The sequence below is a fragment of the Carcharhinus amblyrhynchos genome, chromosome 3 (genome assembly GCF_965287045.1).
Source record: "Carcharhinus amblyrhynchos chromosome 3, sCarAmb.v2.hapA, whole genome shotgun sequence".
NCBI classification, from domain to species: domain Eukaryota; kingdom Metazoa; phylum Chordata; class Chondrichthyes; order Carcharhiniformes; family Carcharhinidae; genus Carcharhinus; species Carcharhinus amblyrhynchos.
In genome coordinates, this window is record NC_137326.1 from 57,049,936 (window position 1) to 57,069,406 (window position 19,471).

At 43.2% G+C, this 19,471-nt stretch overlaps 1 protein-coding gene across 3 annotated transcripts in view; it reads left to right on the forward strand.

Moving 5' to 3' along the window:
* srgap3 (SLIT-ROBO Rho GTPase activating protein 3) overlaps window positions 1-19,471 on the forward strand; it is a 229,309-nt gene that overhangs the window by 150,632 nt on the left and 59,206 nt on the right. For all 3 annotated transcript variants that reach the window (XM_080184210.1, XM_080184219.1, XM_080184227.1), the window contains exons 6-9: window positions 3,181-3,309; window positions 9,744-9,965; window positions 14,929-15,030; window positions 18,542-18,739. In XM_080184210.1, coding sequence (XP_080040336.1) covers window positions 3,181-3,309; window positions 9,744-9,965; window positions 14,929-15,030; window positions 18,542-18,739 — 651 coding nt within the window. The remainder of the gene's footprint in view (window positions 1-3,180; window positions 3,310-9,743; window positions 9,966-14,928; window positions 15,031-18,541; window positions 18,740-19,471) is intronic.

The following is a 19,471-nucleotide window of genomic DNA, read 5'->3' on the forward strand; positions in this document are numbered from 1 at the left end:
TGGTTTTGCCCCTCTTTGTAAACTCTTCCAGTCTCCCAATCCTTGGAGATACTGTGCTCCTCTAATTCCGCCTCTATATCATTCCTCATTTTAGTACTCCACCACTGGAAGCTCTGCCTACAGCTGTCCAGACCCTAAGCTCTGCAATTCCTGCCCTAAACCTCTCTACCTTGCTTTCTGTTATTTCGACACTCTTTAAAACCTAACTCTTACGAGGCACAGTGTCAGACTTTGTTTTATAATCTCCCTGTAAATCACCTTGGGACGTTCTAGGAAATAAAAGGCACTATATAAATATAACTTGTTGTTTTCCACTAAGACTGGTATGTGTGATTAAAATTGTGTCACCTGTCCGCAGTTTCCCTTGGACAATGTGGCTTAGAAACATTCATAGTTGGACAGAGAACTTTTTTGATTGTTTTTTGGTGAAATAAGACTCGAAGCAAAGTATGTTTTGGTCACTGTGAGTGCATAAGGGGCTAAGTTTGACCCAACTGAGAGACTGAGGAGAGTTGAAGAACGACTATTTTACTGTGGGTCTGGAGTTACACAAGGCCAAGGCCAGATCAGGAAAGAACATGAATAGCAAGTTGGGTTCTCATGTCAGTCCAATGCCTTTTACTGTTATGAACATATGAAATAGGAGCAAAAGTAGGCCATTCTGCCCCTTGAGCCGGATCTTATTTCCAGGCTTTGAAAATGGAATTACATTCTCAGAATGCCGTGGTGGGGTTTGAACTTGTGTGTGTTCAAACTCAGTCCTCGGTAATACTGATCAACTAAAATAACCACTGCATCATTGTACCCTCAGGACTGGTATGCAGGATAATTTGTGCAAGGTGCCAGTTGCTGAAGGGCAACTTCAGGCCCTAACAGCAAGAAGGACAGCTTCCCATGAAAAGTAATTGATTGCCAGAGTGGTCACCATGGGTTATCTGAATTATATCCTTTATATACAGACAACATGCAAAAATATTAATGTCTAATGTATTCGTGTAGGACCAAAGAAGCACTCTTACTCTTTCTGGCTGTGCTGTGCACAGATCCTGATTCCCATTAGTTTCACAGGAGACTGTGCAGGCTTCAGTCAGGCTTGTGCTTAAAATGGCAACAGATGAAATTTGGCCCCTGCTTCACTGGGGCTGGCGGCCTTCCCATGCCTGAATTTAGCCAGTTTAATTGACGGGTGTGGGAATGAGGGAACCCTTCTTCCACTCCCGCCTTAGCCCTCTCCCTGGTTAGTTGTTCCACACAGCATTCAAGTCAAATTTTCTGTGTATTTCCTGTAACACCTATCCTTATGGACATAAGAATAAGAATAATTAGTTCTTAACTCTGCATCGAATGAACCAGAGAATTTCATGTCTGTTGTATTGGGCTTGGAGCTCGCTGGTCAGCTGACATTGTTGTTATGGATGGAGTGTTACATTGTTGGAGGTCTAATAAATGAGGTGTTTAACTGAGATCTCTGTCGCCTGTTGTAGTTATTCAGGTGGAATGTTAAAGACCAGTTTGAATGTGAGTGAGGGGTCTTTCGCAAACAGTACCATCAACAACAGAAAAGATACCTGTTTTTGAGACCTTGTTGAGCCTCAGAAAATATCTGCTGCACTTGCTAACATTACAATGGTCCTCTCATTTCTTTTTATGTGAAGGCGTTTCGAGACTACATGCTGTATAAGTGCAAATTGTTCATTTCATATCAGTCCAGTGACAAATCCCAGATGCAGATTTCCCCCCCAGGCTACAGTCAAGTCACATCCTTGCTGTACTGTGAGGAAGATGCAGGTCCAATCCAATCATGATAAGCGCAGTGTTCCTGCGCTCTGCCTGAATTGGGTAGAAACTGTAGCTGGAGTTATCCAGTTTGGTAATCTACCACAGTCCATTGGTTCCACCAATCAGCCTCCAGCAGTCTCACACAGGGAGCTTGCACAAAGCTGAATATGCTCATCAACTCCTGCTGTTGCAGGATAACATTTGGCCATTGCTTGATTATGTTTCATCTGGTTGGTATGCCCATTATTTTATTGAACAGAATATGAAGTGGAGCAGTGGGTGACTCAGCTTTACAGTTTTAGGGTCTGCGTTTTGGGAAAGATCTTACTTCGAATATGTGTGAGCAAAGCTTCCAGAAGGAATATAGTTCAAGATTCAAAAGAAGATTGTCAGGACATTTGCAGGGCATGGCACGATATCAAGAAGGATTTTGTTTCAAGGCTCTGAGTAAGCCAGCACAGCACTGGCAGTAAAAAAGGTTGTTTAGTTAAAATGAGGAAACTCCATTCACTTCAACTTCACATTAAAACTAAGTGAAATAATGGAATCTGTAAACGAGAAGACTGTGTGTACAATAATGATTTAGTAAGCAATGAACTGTAGGGATGTAGGAAACCATCTTGCCTATTGTCTTTCAGCACACAACAAATAAAGATAAAATAATAAGCACGGGTTAGATATAGAGTAAAAGTCCTTTTACACCATCCCATCTAACACTCCCGGGACAGGTATAACACGGGTTTTGATACAGAGTAAATCCCCCTTTACACTGTTCCCATCTAATACATGATGTGGGTATGCCGGCGTTGGACTGGCGTAAATACAGTAAAAAGTCTGACAACACCAGGTTTTAGTCCAACCTATCTATTTATACCCCATCTAATACTCCCAGAGCAGTTACAGCACGGGTTTAGATACAGAGTCAAGCTCCCTCTGTACTGTACCCATCAAATATTCCCAACACAGGTACAGCACAGGGTTAGATACAGAATAAAGCTCTCTATTCTGCTGCATTAATGTGGCTTAACCACACCCCAAGACTTATTAATCTGCACTCAGCATGATCATATTTCCATTTCCCATGCCAGCTATCCTTCTCAACTTGTTCCTCTGATTTCCTGTTCACAACTGGATCAGAGTCACCCTGGGTGAGATTGAAATCCACAGCATTGACCTGAAAGACCGTTATCGCACCCCATGCACCATGAGAACACCTCATCAGTAATCAAACTAACAGCAAGGTATATGGTCCATTGGAATACTATCTAATAGGAGTGATTGGAAAGAGGATTGAAATTTGTCTGTTTCTGAATTGGAACTGTGTCTGTCTGGCAATTTTGTGCATGTAGAATTTTGTAAATATTCTTACAGTGGGTTTCCCTTTTCCGTTTTTCTCCTTAGCGTCAAGCCAAGTATTCTGAAAACAAGCTGAAGTGCACCAAAGCAAGAAACGACTACCTGCTTAACCTGGCAGCAACCAATGCTGCGGTGGCCAAATACTACATCCACGATGTCTCTGACCTGATTGACGTCAGTATTCTTTACTTTGCTGGTGAATTATGTGCTTGGATAAGGCAAGATGCCCAGTGACAGAATGCAATCCTGCTAGGTCAGGGATAGCTTGAGCACAATGCTCCAAGGATGTGTAGGTGTAGTAAGGGGTGCAGAATAAAAAGGGATAAAGAATAGTGACTGAGCTAAGGTAGGAGAGCCGGCAGAGGTGATGGGAAACTTAGCTGTGAGGACCTTTTTTGAGTAGATATTTTTCTGTCTGCTGGGTCTTAGTGGAAACACTGTCACCTTTTGTGCTATTGTCTAAAGTTAAAATGGTTCATTGAGTCAAAAAAGCACAGGAGGAGGCCATTCATTCTATCACATCCATGCTGACGCTCCGTAGAGCAATTAAATCAGTCCCACTCCTCCATCCAATTTCTCTTTGAAATCATTCATTATCTCCATTTCCATCATTCTCATAGGCAGAGAGTTCCAGGTCTTTACTAGTCACTCTGTTTAAAAACTAAAGACTTTCACATACCCTCTGCATTTCTTTCTCTCCATCTTAGTTCAAAGATTTGGGGAACATAGAGTTATCAGCCAATGGGAACAGCTTTCCTTTGTCTACCTTAGCTAAACCTGTCATCAGCTTGTACACCTTTATCAAATCTCCTCTTCAATCTCCAAGAGGAACAATCTCAGCTTCTCCAACCTGACCCTGCAGCTTAAACCTCCTCATCGCTGGAACCAATCTGGTAAATCCCCTTCTGCACCTTCTCAAGGACCCTCACATTCTTCCTAAAGTATGGTGCCCAGGACAGAGTCTGCTTGTGGTCTAACCAGTGCTTTATAAAGGTTTAGCATAATGTCCCTTCTTTTGTGCTCAATGTCTCTATTTATAAAGACAAAGATGACTTGCCACCTTCATCAATCCATTCACACAAAACCCCAGATCCCACTATCCCCGCACACCCTTTAGAAATGTGCCATTAAGTCTGTATGCTTCTCCTTATTCCCTTCTGCCAAAATGCACAATCTCACACATCTCTGTATTAAGTTTCACTTGCCATTCATCTGCCCATTTTGCTACCCAATGAATGTCTTGCTTCCATTAATCCTCACTGTTTGCCACATCTCCAAGGTTATTAGCATTGGCAAATTTTGAAATTTTACTCTTAGCTCTGATATCCAAATAATTTATTTGTACCAAAACAATAATGATCCTAACTGACCACCGTCTGCCATCTTTCAGTCTGTAAAATAGCTATTCACAGGACTCGTTGTATTCTGTTTTTAAGACAATATTTAATCCAAACTGAACCCCCTAGTCCATAAGCCTCAAGTTTATTAACTGGCCTTTTATGTGGGAATATTTCAAATGTTTTCTCAAACACCATATAGGCAACATACATTGCATTCCCTTCACAATCCCCTTTAAGTTTAGTTACTTAACATAGTGAGGCTGCAATCACAATCTCATTGCTGGCTTAATATTGTAACACTACATCCATAATCACTATACCCGTATGTTACAGAATCAACAGATTCTGAATTAAACACCAGGAAATAGAAGCTTGGCTCTCTGACAAGCAGCAGGAAACAGGGAGAAGCCAACTGATTGTCATTGGTAAATCTGAAAATATCCCCAATCCTCTGAGGATCTATGCAAGACAAGGAAGGCAAGAAAATAGCTTTCAAGGGAAGCCATGCCCTTTGTGACAATGCATGAGGACAGACGGATGAGCTGCAGCAAAATTGCTGCTTTTCTGGCTTTGGATTTGCAAATCTTTGAAGAGAAAATTGTCAACTGATTATTAAAGATTCTTTTCAATCAATGTCCATTTATGTGTCTGTCTTCGGAGGACATTCATTAGTTATTAAGGTTGTCAATTATTTTTGATCATCAACAAAAATAAACATCAGGCCTTGAACCGTGAGTTTCAACTTCCAGCCTGTTGCTGTTGTACCCCTACTGGAAGTGAGGAAAGCCCTGTGAAGTGGCACATCCTGCAGCTCCAACTCAGAGCTGCTGCAGGCTCTGAAACCCAATGGCCCATAAAACCACCAGAGCATACTTGAGTGCAGATAGGGCCAGCTAATGAGATCAAATTCATACTCATTCTTGTTTAACAGTTGAATTGATTACACAGAGGTGGGGGAGGGGGAATGTGGGGGGGGCGGGTGGGTGGGGGGGAGAGGTTGTAAAGCAATAGACGGTGCAAAGGGACTATTGTATTCTTCATAGCCGGATCAAAGAATTACTGCTTGAGAAAGAGTCGGTGGGGCTGAAAGTTGGCCTGGTTACTGGGCCCAGTCATCACATCTAGTTGAATGAGCTTCACTCAGCTGAACCTTGAGGCTTTGTCCTTTCCAGATCCACACTGGCAGTTTGCCCAAGGATTGCCTGCTCTCCTGGCCTCTCTATGTTCTCCTTACAATAGCCTGCACAAGTTCATTTCCTTGACCATTTGCTGTGACTGAAAGCCCCAGATGGTTTTCTGCTTTGTTTTTCACTCAATGAATTGTAGAACTCATCACCACCGCACACACACCCCACCACCCCCACCCCCCGCCTCAACCCACATCCCAAAGTTTTCAGATGCACAAACCCAGCATTGTGCAAACCATTCCACACTGGCTGCAGGGCCACTGCTGTTTAATAGAGAAGAATATATGTGCTGAAAAGGAATATACAAACCAATGTTAGCAGCAGTTACTATGGTAACTTGTATTTATATATAAAACATTACATGGTGCATGACTGTGTGCTCAAGGGTTACCTGGATTTAAACTGCATTGACTTAGTGTGTGGTTGTTGAGTGAAGTTCAAATATAATGGTTGTTTTCCAAGGGGTCATCTTGCCCATCACTTCATGCCTCCATCAAAAATGAGCACTTATTCAATACAGGAATTTTACTAAGGAAGGAGCTTTTCTCTTTGTGATTCCTCTTCCCTGCAGTCATCTATTATTCACAATCTCTACCTCAATTGTGTCAAGCAGAATTTGTTTTCACCTCACTGATTTTAACTGTACAGATGGGCTGCAAATGTAAAGATAATCCTTGTGAGGAGACTCTGCAACTTAAAAAAAAATGTTGTTTAAACAATTGGGACAATGATTCCCGAATCCAGTTCCTTTTTCTGTGGCCCATTTGCCTACCTACTGTCCCCCAACCAATGAGATCCACTTCCTAGACTCTTGAAAAAGAGTATCTGTTGGCAGAGACCCAAAAAAACAAAATTTGAAGTGACTCATTCATTGGTTTGGAAAAGCCGGATGGAATTTGCTGGGAATGAAATGAATGAGTCAGACTGACCACAAGAGTTTTCCACATACCTGAGCAGACTTGTCATCTGGAATCACTTGCACATGCACCAGGTTAGTCAGGTTGCTCTCCAAAAACTATTTAAATACACCAGGGAGACTGGGGAGCAGATCACTGCCCAAGAGAAAAGGCTTTGTGTCTTTTATAGAAGGAAGGTAACGGAAGCTTTTGGGCAGGTGAGGAGGTTACTACCTTTACATCCATGGAGGTACAGCAGCAATACAGGCGTATATCACAATGGCGTTATGGGCAAGCAACGCATTTTGATGTGGGTTTCGCTCTGGTCTTCACTGCATGTTTCATTATCATTGAATCCCTACAGTGCAGGAAGAGGCCATCTGGCCCATCGAGTCTGCTCTAACCCTCTGAAAGGGCATCCTACTTGGGCCCTCGCGTCCCCCCTATTCTTGTATACCCACATATTTACCATGGCTAATCTACCTAACCTACACATCATTGGATACTAAGGGGCAATTTACTGTAGCTAATCCAGTTAACATACACATCTTTGGACACCAAAGGGCAATTTTAGCATGGCCAATCCATCTAACCTGCACTTCTTTGGACTGTGGAAGGAAACCGGAGCACCCCGGGGGAAACCCACACAGACATGAGGAAAACGTCAAATTCCACACAAGACAGTCATCCAAGGCTAGGATTGAGCACAGGTCCCTGGCGCTGTGAAACAGCAATGCTAACCCCTGTACCACCGTGCCACCCAAAGCAGGAAGGTTTACCCAAAGTCTTTTTGATATAGGGGCCAAGTCCCGCTCGATACTAACACAGAGCATCACCAACGACTTTAGAAAGAATTGGGGCCGATGAATGACAGTGGGTCAACGTTCTGTTACAAAACACTACTCTTCAAATTCTACATTATCAACAAAATCAAAATAACCCGCAATTAGTGTAGTTGTAGGTTAATGGATGGTCAGATTGGCAGCCACTTTTTGCACACCTATCCCTTCTCCCACACTGCTTGATGTCTTCAAGGCAGGTTTTGACTCTGTGAGATGGTGTAGAACAGGTGTTAGTGAATCAACAGCCCATTTTCAGGCCATTTTCATTTCCACTGAAGTCGATGGAAGAAAAATTAGGAGAAGGGAGGACAATGCACACAGAGGACTGAAGGAACTGCTCCTCTCACCACCCAGCACTTATAATTAACCCCCTCAGGAGTATATTTATATATCTAGAGACCTGACTTTGGTGCAGTATGGCTTCAGATAGTCATAGAGTCATAGAGGTTTACAGCATGGAAATAGGCCCTTCAGCCCTACTTGTCCATGCTGCCCTGTTTTTAACCCCTAAGCTAGTCTTATCCCTCTATACCCACTTTACCCATGTAACTGTCTAAATGCTTTTTAAAAGACAGAATTGTACCTGTCTCTACTACTACCTCTGGCAGCTTGTTCCAGAAACTCACCACTGTCTGTGAAAAAAATGCCCTTTTGGACCTTTTTGTATCTCTCCCCTCTCACCTTAAACCTATGCCCTTTAGTTTTAGACTCCCTTACATTTGGGAAAAGATATTGACTATCTAGCAAATCTATGCCCCTCATTATTTTATAGATCTCTATAAGATCACCCCTTAGCCACCTACGCTTCAGTGAAAAAAGTCCCAGTCTATCCAGCCTCTCCTTATAACTCAAACCATCAAGTACCGGTAGCATCCTAGTAAATTGTTTCCACATTCTTTCTAGTTTAGTAATAACCTTTCTATAATAGGGTGACCAGAACTGTACACGGTATTCCAAGATGTAAGGGCAGAAGGATGGCAAAGGATGGGGGGAGGGGGGAGTTCAGTAAGGCGCAGAGGAGATCACAGACCATCCCAGAAAGGCACAGCATATCGAGCAGGGAAAGGTAGAAAATAGGAGCAGGGTAGGCCATTTGACCCTTTGAGCCTGCTCTGATATTCACAATGACCATGGCTGATCCTCAGTTTCAATACAATATTCCTGCTTTCTCCCATTACCCTTTGATCCTATTAAATTCTTTAAAAATAATCTTTTTCTTGAATGCATTCAGTGACTTGGCCTCCACAGCCTTCTGTGGTTGACAGTTCCACAGATTCACTACCCTTTGAACAAAGAAATCTTTCCTTTTCTCAGTCCTAAATGGTCTATCCCATATGCTGAGATTGTGTTCCCTGGTTCTAGTTTCCCCAACCAGGGAAAACATCCTGTCTTCTTCTAGTCTGTCCAGCTATGTTAAAAATTAATATGTTTCAAGCAGATCTCCTCTCATCCTTTTAAACTCGACTGAATACAGGCCCAACCAAACCAAGATCTCTTCATAGGACAGTCCTGCCAATCCTGATATTCTGCACTCCCTCTATGGAAAATATATCCTTTCTTAGGTAAGAAAACTGCAGTAACCCAAATGTGGTCTCACCAAGGCATTGTTTAACTGCAGTAAGACATCTCTACTTCTGAACTCAAATCCTCTTGCAATGAAGGTCAGTATATAATTTGCCTTCCTAATTATTGCTGCATCTACTTCTCCACTTCCATTGACTGGTGTACCCAGATCCCTTTGTACATCCATAGTTCCCAATACATCACCGTTTAAATAATACTTTTCTGTTTTTCACACTGAAGTGTACAACTTCACATTTAGCCACATTGAACTGCCTCTGCCATGTGTTTATCCACTCACTCAACTTGTCTAAATCACCTTGAAGCCTCCTTGCATCCTCCTCACAATAAAGACATTTACTCCTTGACTGGCTGTCACTATCATTTTCCAAAGCTGAGGAAACCTGGCCATTAATAGATAAATTTGAAAAGTTGAACAGCAATGCAGTTTATAACTTTGTCAGAATATTTAAAGTGCCATTTCCCTTATTGGAGCTTTGCTCATCCTCCTGTCTTCATTTGAGTCAGAAATGGGCATTGGTGATTTTTTAACACTTTAAATTCCCCACTTGACTCAAACACTCCTGTCTTTGTGCTTAGAATTCCTCCCTTTGAGTCTGTTCAAATGTAATTGTACACCTGCTGCCAGACGTGGTCATTCAGTTGAGTGAAGTCTTTCACTCTCACTTCTATTCTGACACTCAGAGAATTGAATCCTCCCTCACACTCACCGCTATACTCTGTGTCCTCCTCTGCTCATTCATTCCTGTGTTTTTCCCATAGTGTTCTGATTTGGGATTCCATGCCAGTCTGGCTCGCACCTTCAGGACATTCCTCTCGGCAGAGTATAATCTTGAAACATCTCGACACGAGGGCTTGGATATCATTGAAAATGCCGTGGACAACCTGGATGCACGGAGTGACAAGCACAAAGTCATGGACATGTACAACCAAATCTTCTGCCCACCCACCAAGTTTGAATTCCAGCCACACATGGGAGATGAGGTATGTTGCTGTTGGTCAGATTCAATGATGAGGCATATAGATCTTCAGTTTGTAGGTCTCCCACCTAGCGCAGTGGTAATGTCAATTGATTAGTGACCCAGAGGCCCAGTCTAATGCTCTGAGGACATGGGTTAAATCCTTTTGCCTGTGGCAGTCATTGAAAGGGTTGGGGAACATTGCCAACTTCTGGAGGATAGTACCGAGTGTGTGCCTGACAATGATGCACTTGGAGCACCTTCTGTATTTTTTTCACTTCTCCCTCCTCACTCTTGAGAAGGTGCCCCTCTCTGATATCCCTTATGAGGACTATAAGCCCCTTCCTTTAATCTGGTGTCAGTTACTTCCTTTATGATACCTCTAGATAGGACTGTCAACCATTTGACATGGCAGCTATTTTATATCTGTGTTAATAGGGTTGCCACCTCTCCAGAATTCCCCTGGAGACTGCAAGAACTAAAAATTAATCTATGAATCTCAGGAGGAAAAATCATGAGTCAATCAAAAAAAACTAAACAAAAAACATTTTATTTTAAAACCCTTTGGTTATAAAGATGTTATAAAATGTTATAAAGTTTATTTATTAATCACAAGTAGGCTTACATTAATACTCCAATGAAGTTATTGTGAAAATCCCCTAGTCACGACACTCCAGCACCTGTTCGGTTACGCTGAGGGAGAATTTTGCAAGCCCAACTTACCTAACCAGTGGAGATGGAGGAGAGAAGGCCGTTTGCCTGGTTAGGGTGGTTAGAGGCAGCAAATCAGTAATGGAACCCCCAGGAATATGTTCATCCAGAGTTGGCAATCCCAATACCTCAGGCCCTTTCCCTTCTGCTGAGAATCAAATGGATAGGTTGCAATCATTTTCATATCTACAATAACCCCGTCCAATCAACTGTAACATGATATCATCGCTGCTTCAAGACTGAGATTAATGGATTCTTGTTGGGTAAGGTTCTCACAAGGTTTGAAACAAAACAAATAGAGGTTGTAGAGGTACAGATAGCAAAGATCTAATGAAGTCATAGAGCAAGTGTGAGAGGTTGAGTGCCTTCCTGCTGTCCCAATGTTCTGTTCCACTGAGAAATTAGTTCCAGTCTGGGTGACATTTCCCTTGGCAAAGAATCTTTATTCTGCCACAGAGCTCCCCCCATCACTGCAGGGACAGGTCAACTCATACCTAACTCTTGCAGTTCCACAGCAGAGTTTGTTCACCAGGGAGGGAGGGAGGGGGTGGTTCTGGAAGGCGTCGGTGAGTTAAAGCAAATCTGTGGAGTTGAGACATAAACACACTCCTTGGCCCCCAAGCAGTGTCTTCTTTCCAATACCAATTTTGTGTCAGAGATTTAGTATTGCATATATCACTGAGCTAGTGTGCCATTCTTGGGCTTCTCATTGAACGTAGAATTTGCCTGTGAAGCCCAATTTTTTTATAGCCATTTTCACATGCAAATTAGAGGAGATGTGAAGGACAGGAATGATTTTCAATGTCAGCAAATAGGCTTGGAGTAATGTAAAATGGGTTCAAATAAAAGTTTTTTTTAAAACAGGTACTGAATTGTATTAAAGACGTTTATGACTAACTTGTCATTATTCACTATTCCTGAGAATGTTGCTGTTTGCAAATATGACTGCTGTACTTGCTGACATTGCAGCACGTAGGTAATTCACTGTATACTGGGGTGTTTCAGAGGTGTGAGTAGGTGCTATATAAATGTAAGTCTTTGTTTCTCTTCCCAATGAGAAACAGCCAAACCATGAAAAGGATCCATTCTAGAATTTGCCATTTCCTGTAATTGAGTCAGATTAAGTCCAACAGCTGCAAGTGTATTTTTTAAACATAAGTCAGAGTAATTATCATTCAGTTTGACCCTCACTGCAATAAATTCTTATTTGCAGCTTTCTATATTAGGCGCCATAATTTGATATTTTCAAACCGGTGAGATTAGCCAACCCAATGGTGCTCAATTTTTGAAATAAAGTTGAAAAACTCTCTTCTTCCCCTCCTTCAGCACATCCCTCCCATCCCCTCCTTTACCTCATGACCCTCTGCTCCTCACACTACAACTCTTCAACATCCCCATGTACTCCGTAATGTGATTCCTGACTGCAAACTGGTGAATCAGGGAGCAACACAGGGCAACAACAGCTGGGCAGAGCTGAAGGAGAGGATCCCAGGGGCTGGAATCAATGAGCAGCCTCCGTGATACAGGGGCTATGTTTGGATGCCCACTAAGTTCCATCCACAAACAGGAGGCGAGTGGATCTTGTGGTATACAATTCCATCGTTTTGCAGCATGGAATCATGGCAGGGCAGTCCATTGCAATGTCAGCGACCAGCTCAATGTGTCCTGACCACACAAACGCACGTGCACACACACACACAAAGCAGAAGTTTCCTAAAAAATGGCAAAGTGTCAGGGTCGGACTGAAAATCAGCAAGCTTCTCTCTAGAAACACAGCCACATTTTCTCTCCAGATCTTATGATACTTTGTCAAAAAAAGCAGGGGGGCTTGTTTCATTAAATGTTTTGTGCCTTCATTCTTGAGGGTGAGGCCTAAAGTTGCCGTCAAGCCCGGCTCCACAGAGATGGGTCTTACGTTGACGTTAAAAGACGTCCCTCCCCCAACATGGTTGGCAGTGGGGCATCAGAGCACTCCCCCCATACAAATTCCTTCAAACCCCCACCATCATCCCAACGGCTGGAAAATCACCCCAACGCAGCGTCCAGAGGAAATCACTGGAAAATCAAGAACCTTTCCCACTCCATGATAGCCCCAGCTTCTTCCCAAGAATAAGACATGGTAACACCCACTGTCGCCACACCGACTTAGCACAGACTAGACACAGGACTTGGGATGACTCTGTGCCGCTGATAAAAGTGCAGCGTTTTGTCACTGAAACTTCATCAAACTCACTTTTCAACCCTCATATCTCCTCAAGTGGCCCAGTGTCAAATTGTATTTTGTTCACAGCTCCTGTGAATCATCTCAAGTGTTTAACTGTGTTAAAAGGCACTTCACAAAGGCAAATAGTCGCCTTTCTTGCAGAGTTTCAAATTGCAATATAAAATCCGAAACATTGCCAATTTTTCTGATGTCTGCTATCGTAACTCTCCAATGTCAACTCTGTAATTAGGACTATTACAGATTGTTAAAAATATTCTCAGCTGGATGTGTTGTGAAGACAGGAAGTATAAGCACAGATGCTGGTTGGGTTTATGTGTGTAATTTACTTTGATTATTAATGTTAAATATTTATTGACGGATTGTCTCACACTTGTATCAGAGAGAGTATGTGTAGAGCTAGCTGTGCACGGACCTTAGCTATATCTCTCCTCACCCTTATAAATTCTTCTTGGCCCAAGCTAATTCTCCTGTCAGAACTTTATAACTTTAAACCCCAACTTCATGGAGGAAAGAGTTGCATTTCTACAGCATCTTTCACAAAGCACTTTACAGTGAATGCAGTACTTTTGAAGTGTCCGCATTACTGTAAATTAGGAAACACAGCAGCCAGTATATTATAGAAGCATAGAATCCCTACAGTACAGAAGGAGACCATGTGGCCCACCGTGCCTGCACTGACAGAAATTCCACCCAGGTGCTATCCCAGCAACCCACATATTTATCCTGCTAATCCCCCTGACACTAAGGGCAACTTAACATGGCTAATCCACACATCTTTGGACTGTGGGAGCAAACCGGAGCACCCAGAGGAAACCCATGCTGTCACGGGGAAAATATGCAAACTCCACACAGTCACGCAAGGCCAGAATTGAACCCAGGACCTGGCGCTGTGAGGCAGCAGTGCTAATTACTGTGTCACTGTGCTGCTCCCAAAGGAATCCCACACAGACAGGAGGAGAATATGCAAACTCCACACAGTTGCCTAAGGCCAGAGTCAAACCCAGGTCCCTGGCACTGTGAAGCAGCAGTGCTAACCACTGTGCCATTGTGCTGCCTGGATGGGGGTGGGGGTGGGTAGTGTGTCAGTATGGACTGGGGGCGGTGGGGAGGTGTTAGCATAGACTTTAGGAGGGCAGGTATGTGAGCAGTAAATCTATGCTGATGCTACTTTGTCATATTGAGGGAGTGCTGTGTTGTTGATTCTACTGTTTTTTGATCAGACTTCATTCAGAGAGTACAACAGCTCTTGCTAGATTTCTCCCCAATACTTATCCCTCCTACAACACTGAGATCAGTTTATCCAGGCTTCATTTCATTGCTGTGGAGTCATGCCATGTGTCATTTTGTTATCGCTGCTCCAACCCTAAGAACTTGTCTTAGGACTCCATAAGGCCATGCAAAGCGCTATATAAATACAATAACTTTCTTTTCTTTAATGAGGCACAAGAGATAAAGAATTATCTTTGGGAATGTTACTGCCCTCAACCTTTCCTGAAATATTTATCCCTTGATGACACTTTGCAATAGTGCCTCATCAGTTTTGATTAAATTGCTTGCCCAGGCACCCATTGGCTTCCACACACTCTTAAACATGATTGTCACTTCGAAGAACTGTTTACAGCTGTCTCTTCTGATTACATCTCAGGATCGTTTGATGTTGTAATTGACCACTGCTAACTGCTGGCATTATGTTACAGTGAGAATACAAGTTCTCCCGGTAACGCTGAAGTATGGGCAGTTTACTGCACCAGTTGAGGAACATTGCATAGTCAACCATGTCATTGAGGGAAAGCAGTGTCTGCTTTAGTATTCTTTGTGTTCTTTCTCTCTCTTTGAAACATATATATTGTGACATTCTGATCCCAATGCCCTAGCTGGCAACCTCTATACCACCCCCCCCTCCACCCCACCCCCCAGGCAACCACACACACCCCCACCAGAATTGGCAATATGTAACAAGATTAAATCTGGGTGGCTTGGGATAGGGTGGGGCAATGGAAGGTGGCAAGAACCAGTGTACTAAATGAATCTGTTTCTTGTCTTCTCATCTCAGGTTTGTCAAGTGAGTGCTCAGCAGCCAGTGCAAACGGAACTTCTCATGAGGTATCACCAGCTGCAGTCCCGTCTGGCCACCCTGAAGATTGAAAATGAAGAGGTGAGCCAAGATAAGAGGAATTAACCCTGCTGATTTCAGTACCTGGGACGGAATTTTGAGACACTATTATGGACAGGAGAGGAAGTCATTTAAATAGCCCTGATTTCTCCTCTCACTGCCCACCCGTAAACAGAAAGGTGTTTTGATTTTGATTTCCCCCTTTATAAACTTTTAGTGAAGCCCCACAGCAAGGTCAAGATGAGTTAACCACGAAGTGGTATTTTATTCACACACACTTGAGTACAGGAGGAGGGATCCAATGTAGCCTCCTTTTTCACCCATACAATAAAAGAGAGAGCAGGGAAATAAAGATTTGTAGGGCAAATCAAGAAATATTCTTTCATGTGCGTCCAGAGTCCAGAATCAAAAGTCCAATGGTGTATTGAGGTTGGTAAGCTAAAGACTGATACTGGACAATTCACTTTTCCAGCAAAGTTGACTGCCATGATGGGATAAGCATGTAACGAGGAATTTGTCTTGTAGGTGATGATATATTTAAACTTAAAAGAAGTTTGGGGATTCTAGTAGAAACAGTATAAAAGGGAAGGGTGGGGTAGGGTAGGGTTTGGCATTCACTTGAACAGAGAAAACCCTTGATATGAGATGCTGATTTCTAGATGGAAGATGGTATGCTGCTTGGCAGTACAGAAAGACAACTGGAGGGTGAGGTGGGATGGACAGTCATGTGGCCGCCCCCCCCCAACCCCAATCTCTCCACTTTGCCTTTGACAAAGGCGTAAGTGTTGGATTCACAGGAAAACTGAAGTAATTTGGGTAAGCTTCTTCAGTGAGAGTTCACACCAGAATCTCCCACACTCTATGCAATGCAGAGGCCACCAGCGTGAATATCATTATAAATCAGTGGGCTACAGAGACTGAAACCAGTGAGCCTCTTCACAAGCGCAGCGGCCTCACACTGTCAGCCATCCTGTTTGCTGGCCAGCTCATCACTGGTCTGCCCAGGATCCCCACAGTGCTGCCCCGTCCCCAATTCCCCCACGGCCAGATGGTGTTCCCCCCAGCCATTCCTGGACCCAATTCTGACTCACCCCATTCTGTCCTGGACCACTCCGATCTCCAGCACCCACCCACAGCGCCAAACCTCACTCATCACCCTGCCCCTCGATCACTGGCCTCCTCCCTGTCCCCATCTGTCCCAATGGCAAACTGGCAGTTGGACCCCTCATCCCTACCATTCGCACACTAGTCCCTGCCACCAGCAGGCCCTGCGCCCAATAGGCCCTTTCTTCTTGGCACTGCCCCATGTCCGATGGGCAGTGTCAAGATGCCCCTTGGGCAGTGCCAGGAGGAACAGGCTGGCACTGTCAGGGTGTCCATGATGAGGGAGCACTAGTCTCCCACCGCCCAACCCCAACCCCATGGGAGACCCCAATTGTCTCCCCCTTCACTACAGCAGTGTCAGGCCGCTAACTCCCCACAAGTGTACTACTATAAGCTATAGTGGTTGGGAGAGGCTAGCGGGCCCAGTGAATTCCGCCTTGGGCCTGCTAATAGCATTTGAATAGTATTTAAAATGCTATTTAAATGTTGACCCTGCTGATTTCCGGCGCTGTGCAGTGGCCACCTAAAATCCGGGCCTGGGAGATGCAAGCACGGTGCAATCACTTATGGGAGTTCCATGAATTGACCGATGCGCGATTCTCCTAGCCCGCTGCACTAATTTTTTAGCTCAGTAGGATGGAGAATCATGGCCTTAATGTTCCAACCATTAAGAATTTGAAAGCAGCTTTCAGTGCCCTTTGTCATAGCAAACTAGTAGTTTCTATTGGCCAGGCCTGGCTTAGGAAATGTTGATGGTCTTTGTATAATTTCCTTTGAATTTGGTTTCTAAAGTCACAGGGTTGCTAGCATGTCTTCAGAGATAACAAGATGTCAGCTTCTCTGATATTTCCAGAAAGTTCCTTTTGTTTCAAGGTCACAGCCAGACATGGCTTCAGTTGTTTTAAAGTCTTTGCCCAATTTTTCAAATTTTAGGAAATTTTAGCCATGATGATTTATACTTTCTATAAAAATAAAAGTGTGTGATCTTAGTCCCATTAAAGATAGACTTGCTAAGTGAATAAATTAGTTTGGGCATGAACCGTGTGGTTGGCATGCACCAGAAGATACCAACTCGAAAGTATTTGTTATTGGTCATCATGTTAATAATTCAGGTGAGCTTTTAACATTTGCCAGTTCTCCAGATGCAGTTCCCCTATTTTGGCTAACTAACAAATTTGGATTGGCTGCTTTGTTGAGGGTCAGGCTTTTAACTAGGGTGCACACAAACACTAAGAGGGTGGGGGGAGAAGCCTTATCCTTGAGCCTCTACATTAAGTTAAATGTTATTTTAAAAAGATCTCTTTTTGGTGTCAGCTTCCATGGCCCCTTTTGAAGTTTAAGGCGCAGGTTAAAACCTGCCAAATTCAAAATAGGGGGACGTCTGCCAGTATTTGGGACATAGGACTTAATCCTGCAAATTCTGTCTAGTATGTCCCCATCAGCCACTCTGTAAATGAACGCAACGCAAACCAATTTCTCCTCCCACCACCTCAATTTTTTATTCTCAGGATCCAAAGTGAGGGTAATCTCACTGTTAAACTGTAGGGCAGTCAGGAGGCAGTTGAGACAACGTCCAGCAATACTGGAAGGCTGGAAATCCATTGCCAAGTGAAATACGTGAGACAGGTTATGGTAAAATTCTGCAGTTGTCACTGGGATTAAATGAGGTTTGACAAGCTCTGATTATCCTGGCAGCGTGTAGTGTTTTCTCTCAAACCCATTTCTCACTTCCTGTCCCTCTCAGTCGGAGGGTTTGTGTTAGAATGACTGGAGTAGAAAGGTTGCTGATTTGTTGCCAGTGGATTGATGTTGAGATCTATTGTTCAGGGTTTCTCTGATCAAACATGAAAGTGGCTTTGATGGTTCAGCCTAGCAAAGCATCTCAGATATTTTGTGAGGATCAGGCTTAAGAGTCAACCACATTGGTGTGGGGCCAAAGTAATTTCTGCTACAATTTATTTTTCAAATGTGTGGGACAGCATGCCCCTTTAATTTTTTATTTGCATAGCAAGGGACACACAACAATTCAAAGGGATTGACTTGACCACGGCCTGTGCTGTGGGTTTGGGTCTCAACGGTAACCCAACTTAGATAGAATAAAAGTCACATATAGGCCAGACTGAATAAGGTTGACTTATCCCTGAAGGATATTTGTGAACCAATTCAGTTTTTACAGCCTCATGGTTTCTTCACAAAGAATCTGAATAAATAGATCTGGGGAATTGAATTGAAGGTTAAAACTAACAGGTAATCATTAAGGACAAAGATAACCATGAATATTGAAGATAGTGATAAATGAACATTTGAGCTTCTCCTTGGTTACCTCTGGAGAATCAAGACATATTAATCACAGATGTTCCTGAAGATATTAAATGGGATTGTGTGGAATCTGAAATAGTGTGAAGGTGAAAGCTTTTTCTAGATCTTATGTTCATGTGCTCAACTGCAGGTCAGGAAAACATTGGACGCCACCATGCAAACACTGCAAGACATGCTAACCGTGGAGGACTTTGATGTGTCTGATGCATTCCACCACAGTCGATCTACCGAGTCAGTCAAATCAGTTGCTTCTGAGACCTACATGAGCAAACTTAACATTGCAAAGAGGAGAGCCAATCAACAGGAAACTGAGATTTTCTACTTCACAGTAAGACCTCTTCTTGAAGTTAAAGAAAATGAATTAACTCTGGGAGTTAAGGATAGACTGGTTGTGCTGTATAAGCCATCAGGTGACAGCCGTCTGTGGGGAGAATCTCTTGTCTTTGAGTCAAGAGATGGTGGATTCCTTCCACACCAGAGACTTGATTACAAAATCTAGTTGGACACTTCCGTGCTGTATTGAGGGAGTGCTGGACTGTTGGAGGTGCTACCTTTTGGATGAGAAGTTTTTCAGACATCCTATGGCCTATTTAGAATTAAAGGAAGAGTGGGGAGTTCTCCTCTTGTCCTGACCAACATTTATCCTCAAAACAATATCACAGAAATGGTCATTGGGGTTGTTTATGGGACCTTGCTGTGCCCACATTAAGGGCCATTTCTACATGACAGCAAAGTTGGAGGGCATGGTATCAGATGGGGGATAGGCTCAGTTCTAGTCACCTTCAAATGGGCAAACATTGTTGGCTAAAGAACTGGAGGAGTTATTGTACACCAACACAAATCCACACATATGGGAAGAAAAAGTACTGCCAGCAAAGTGACAACCACCAAACTGTACGTGACTGATGGTTGTTACAATTGTGAGGTTTATAAGTTGTTATGATTTGGATCTAGTCTTTTTAAAAAAATGTATTTATTAGTGTCACAAATAGGCTGACACTGCAATGAAGTTACGGTGAAAATTAACACTGCAATGAAGTTGCTGTGAAAATCCCCTAGT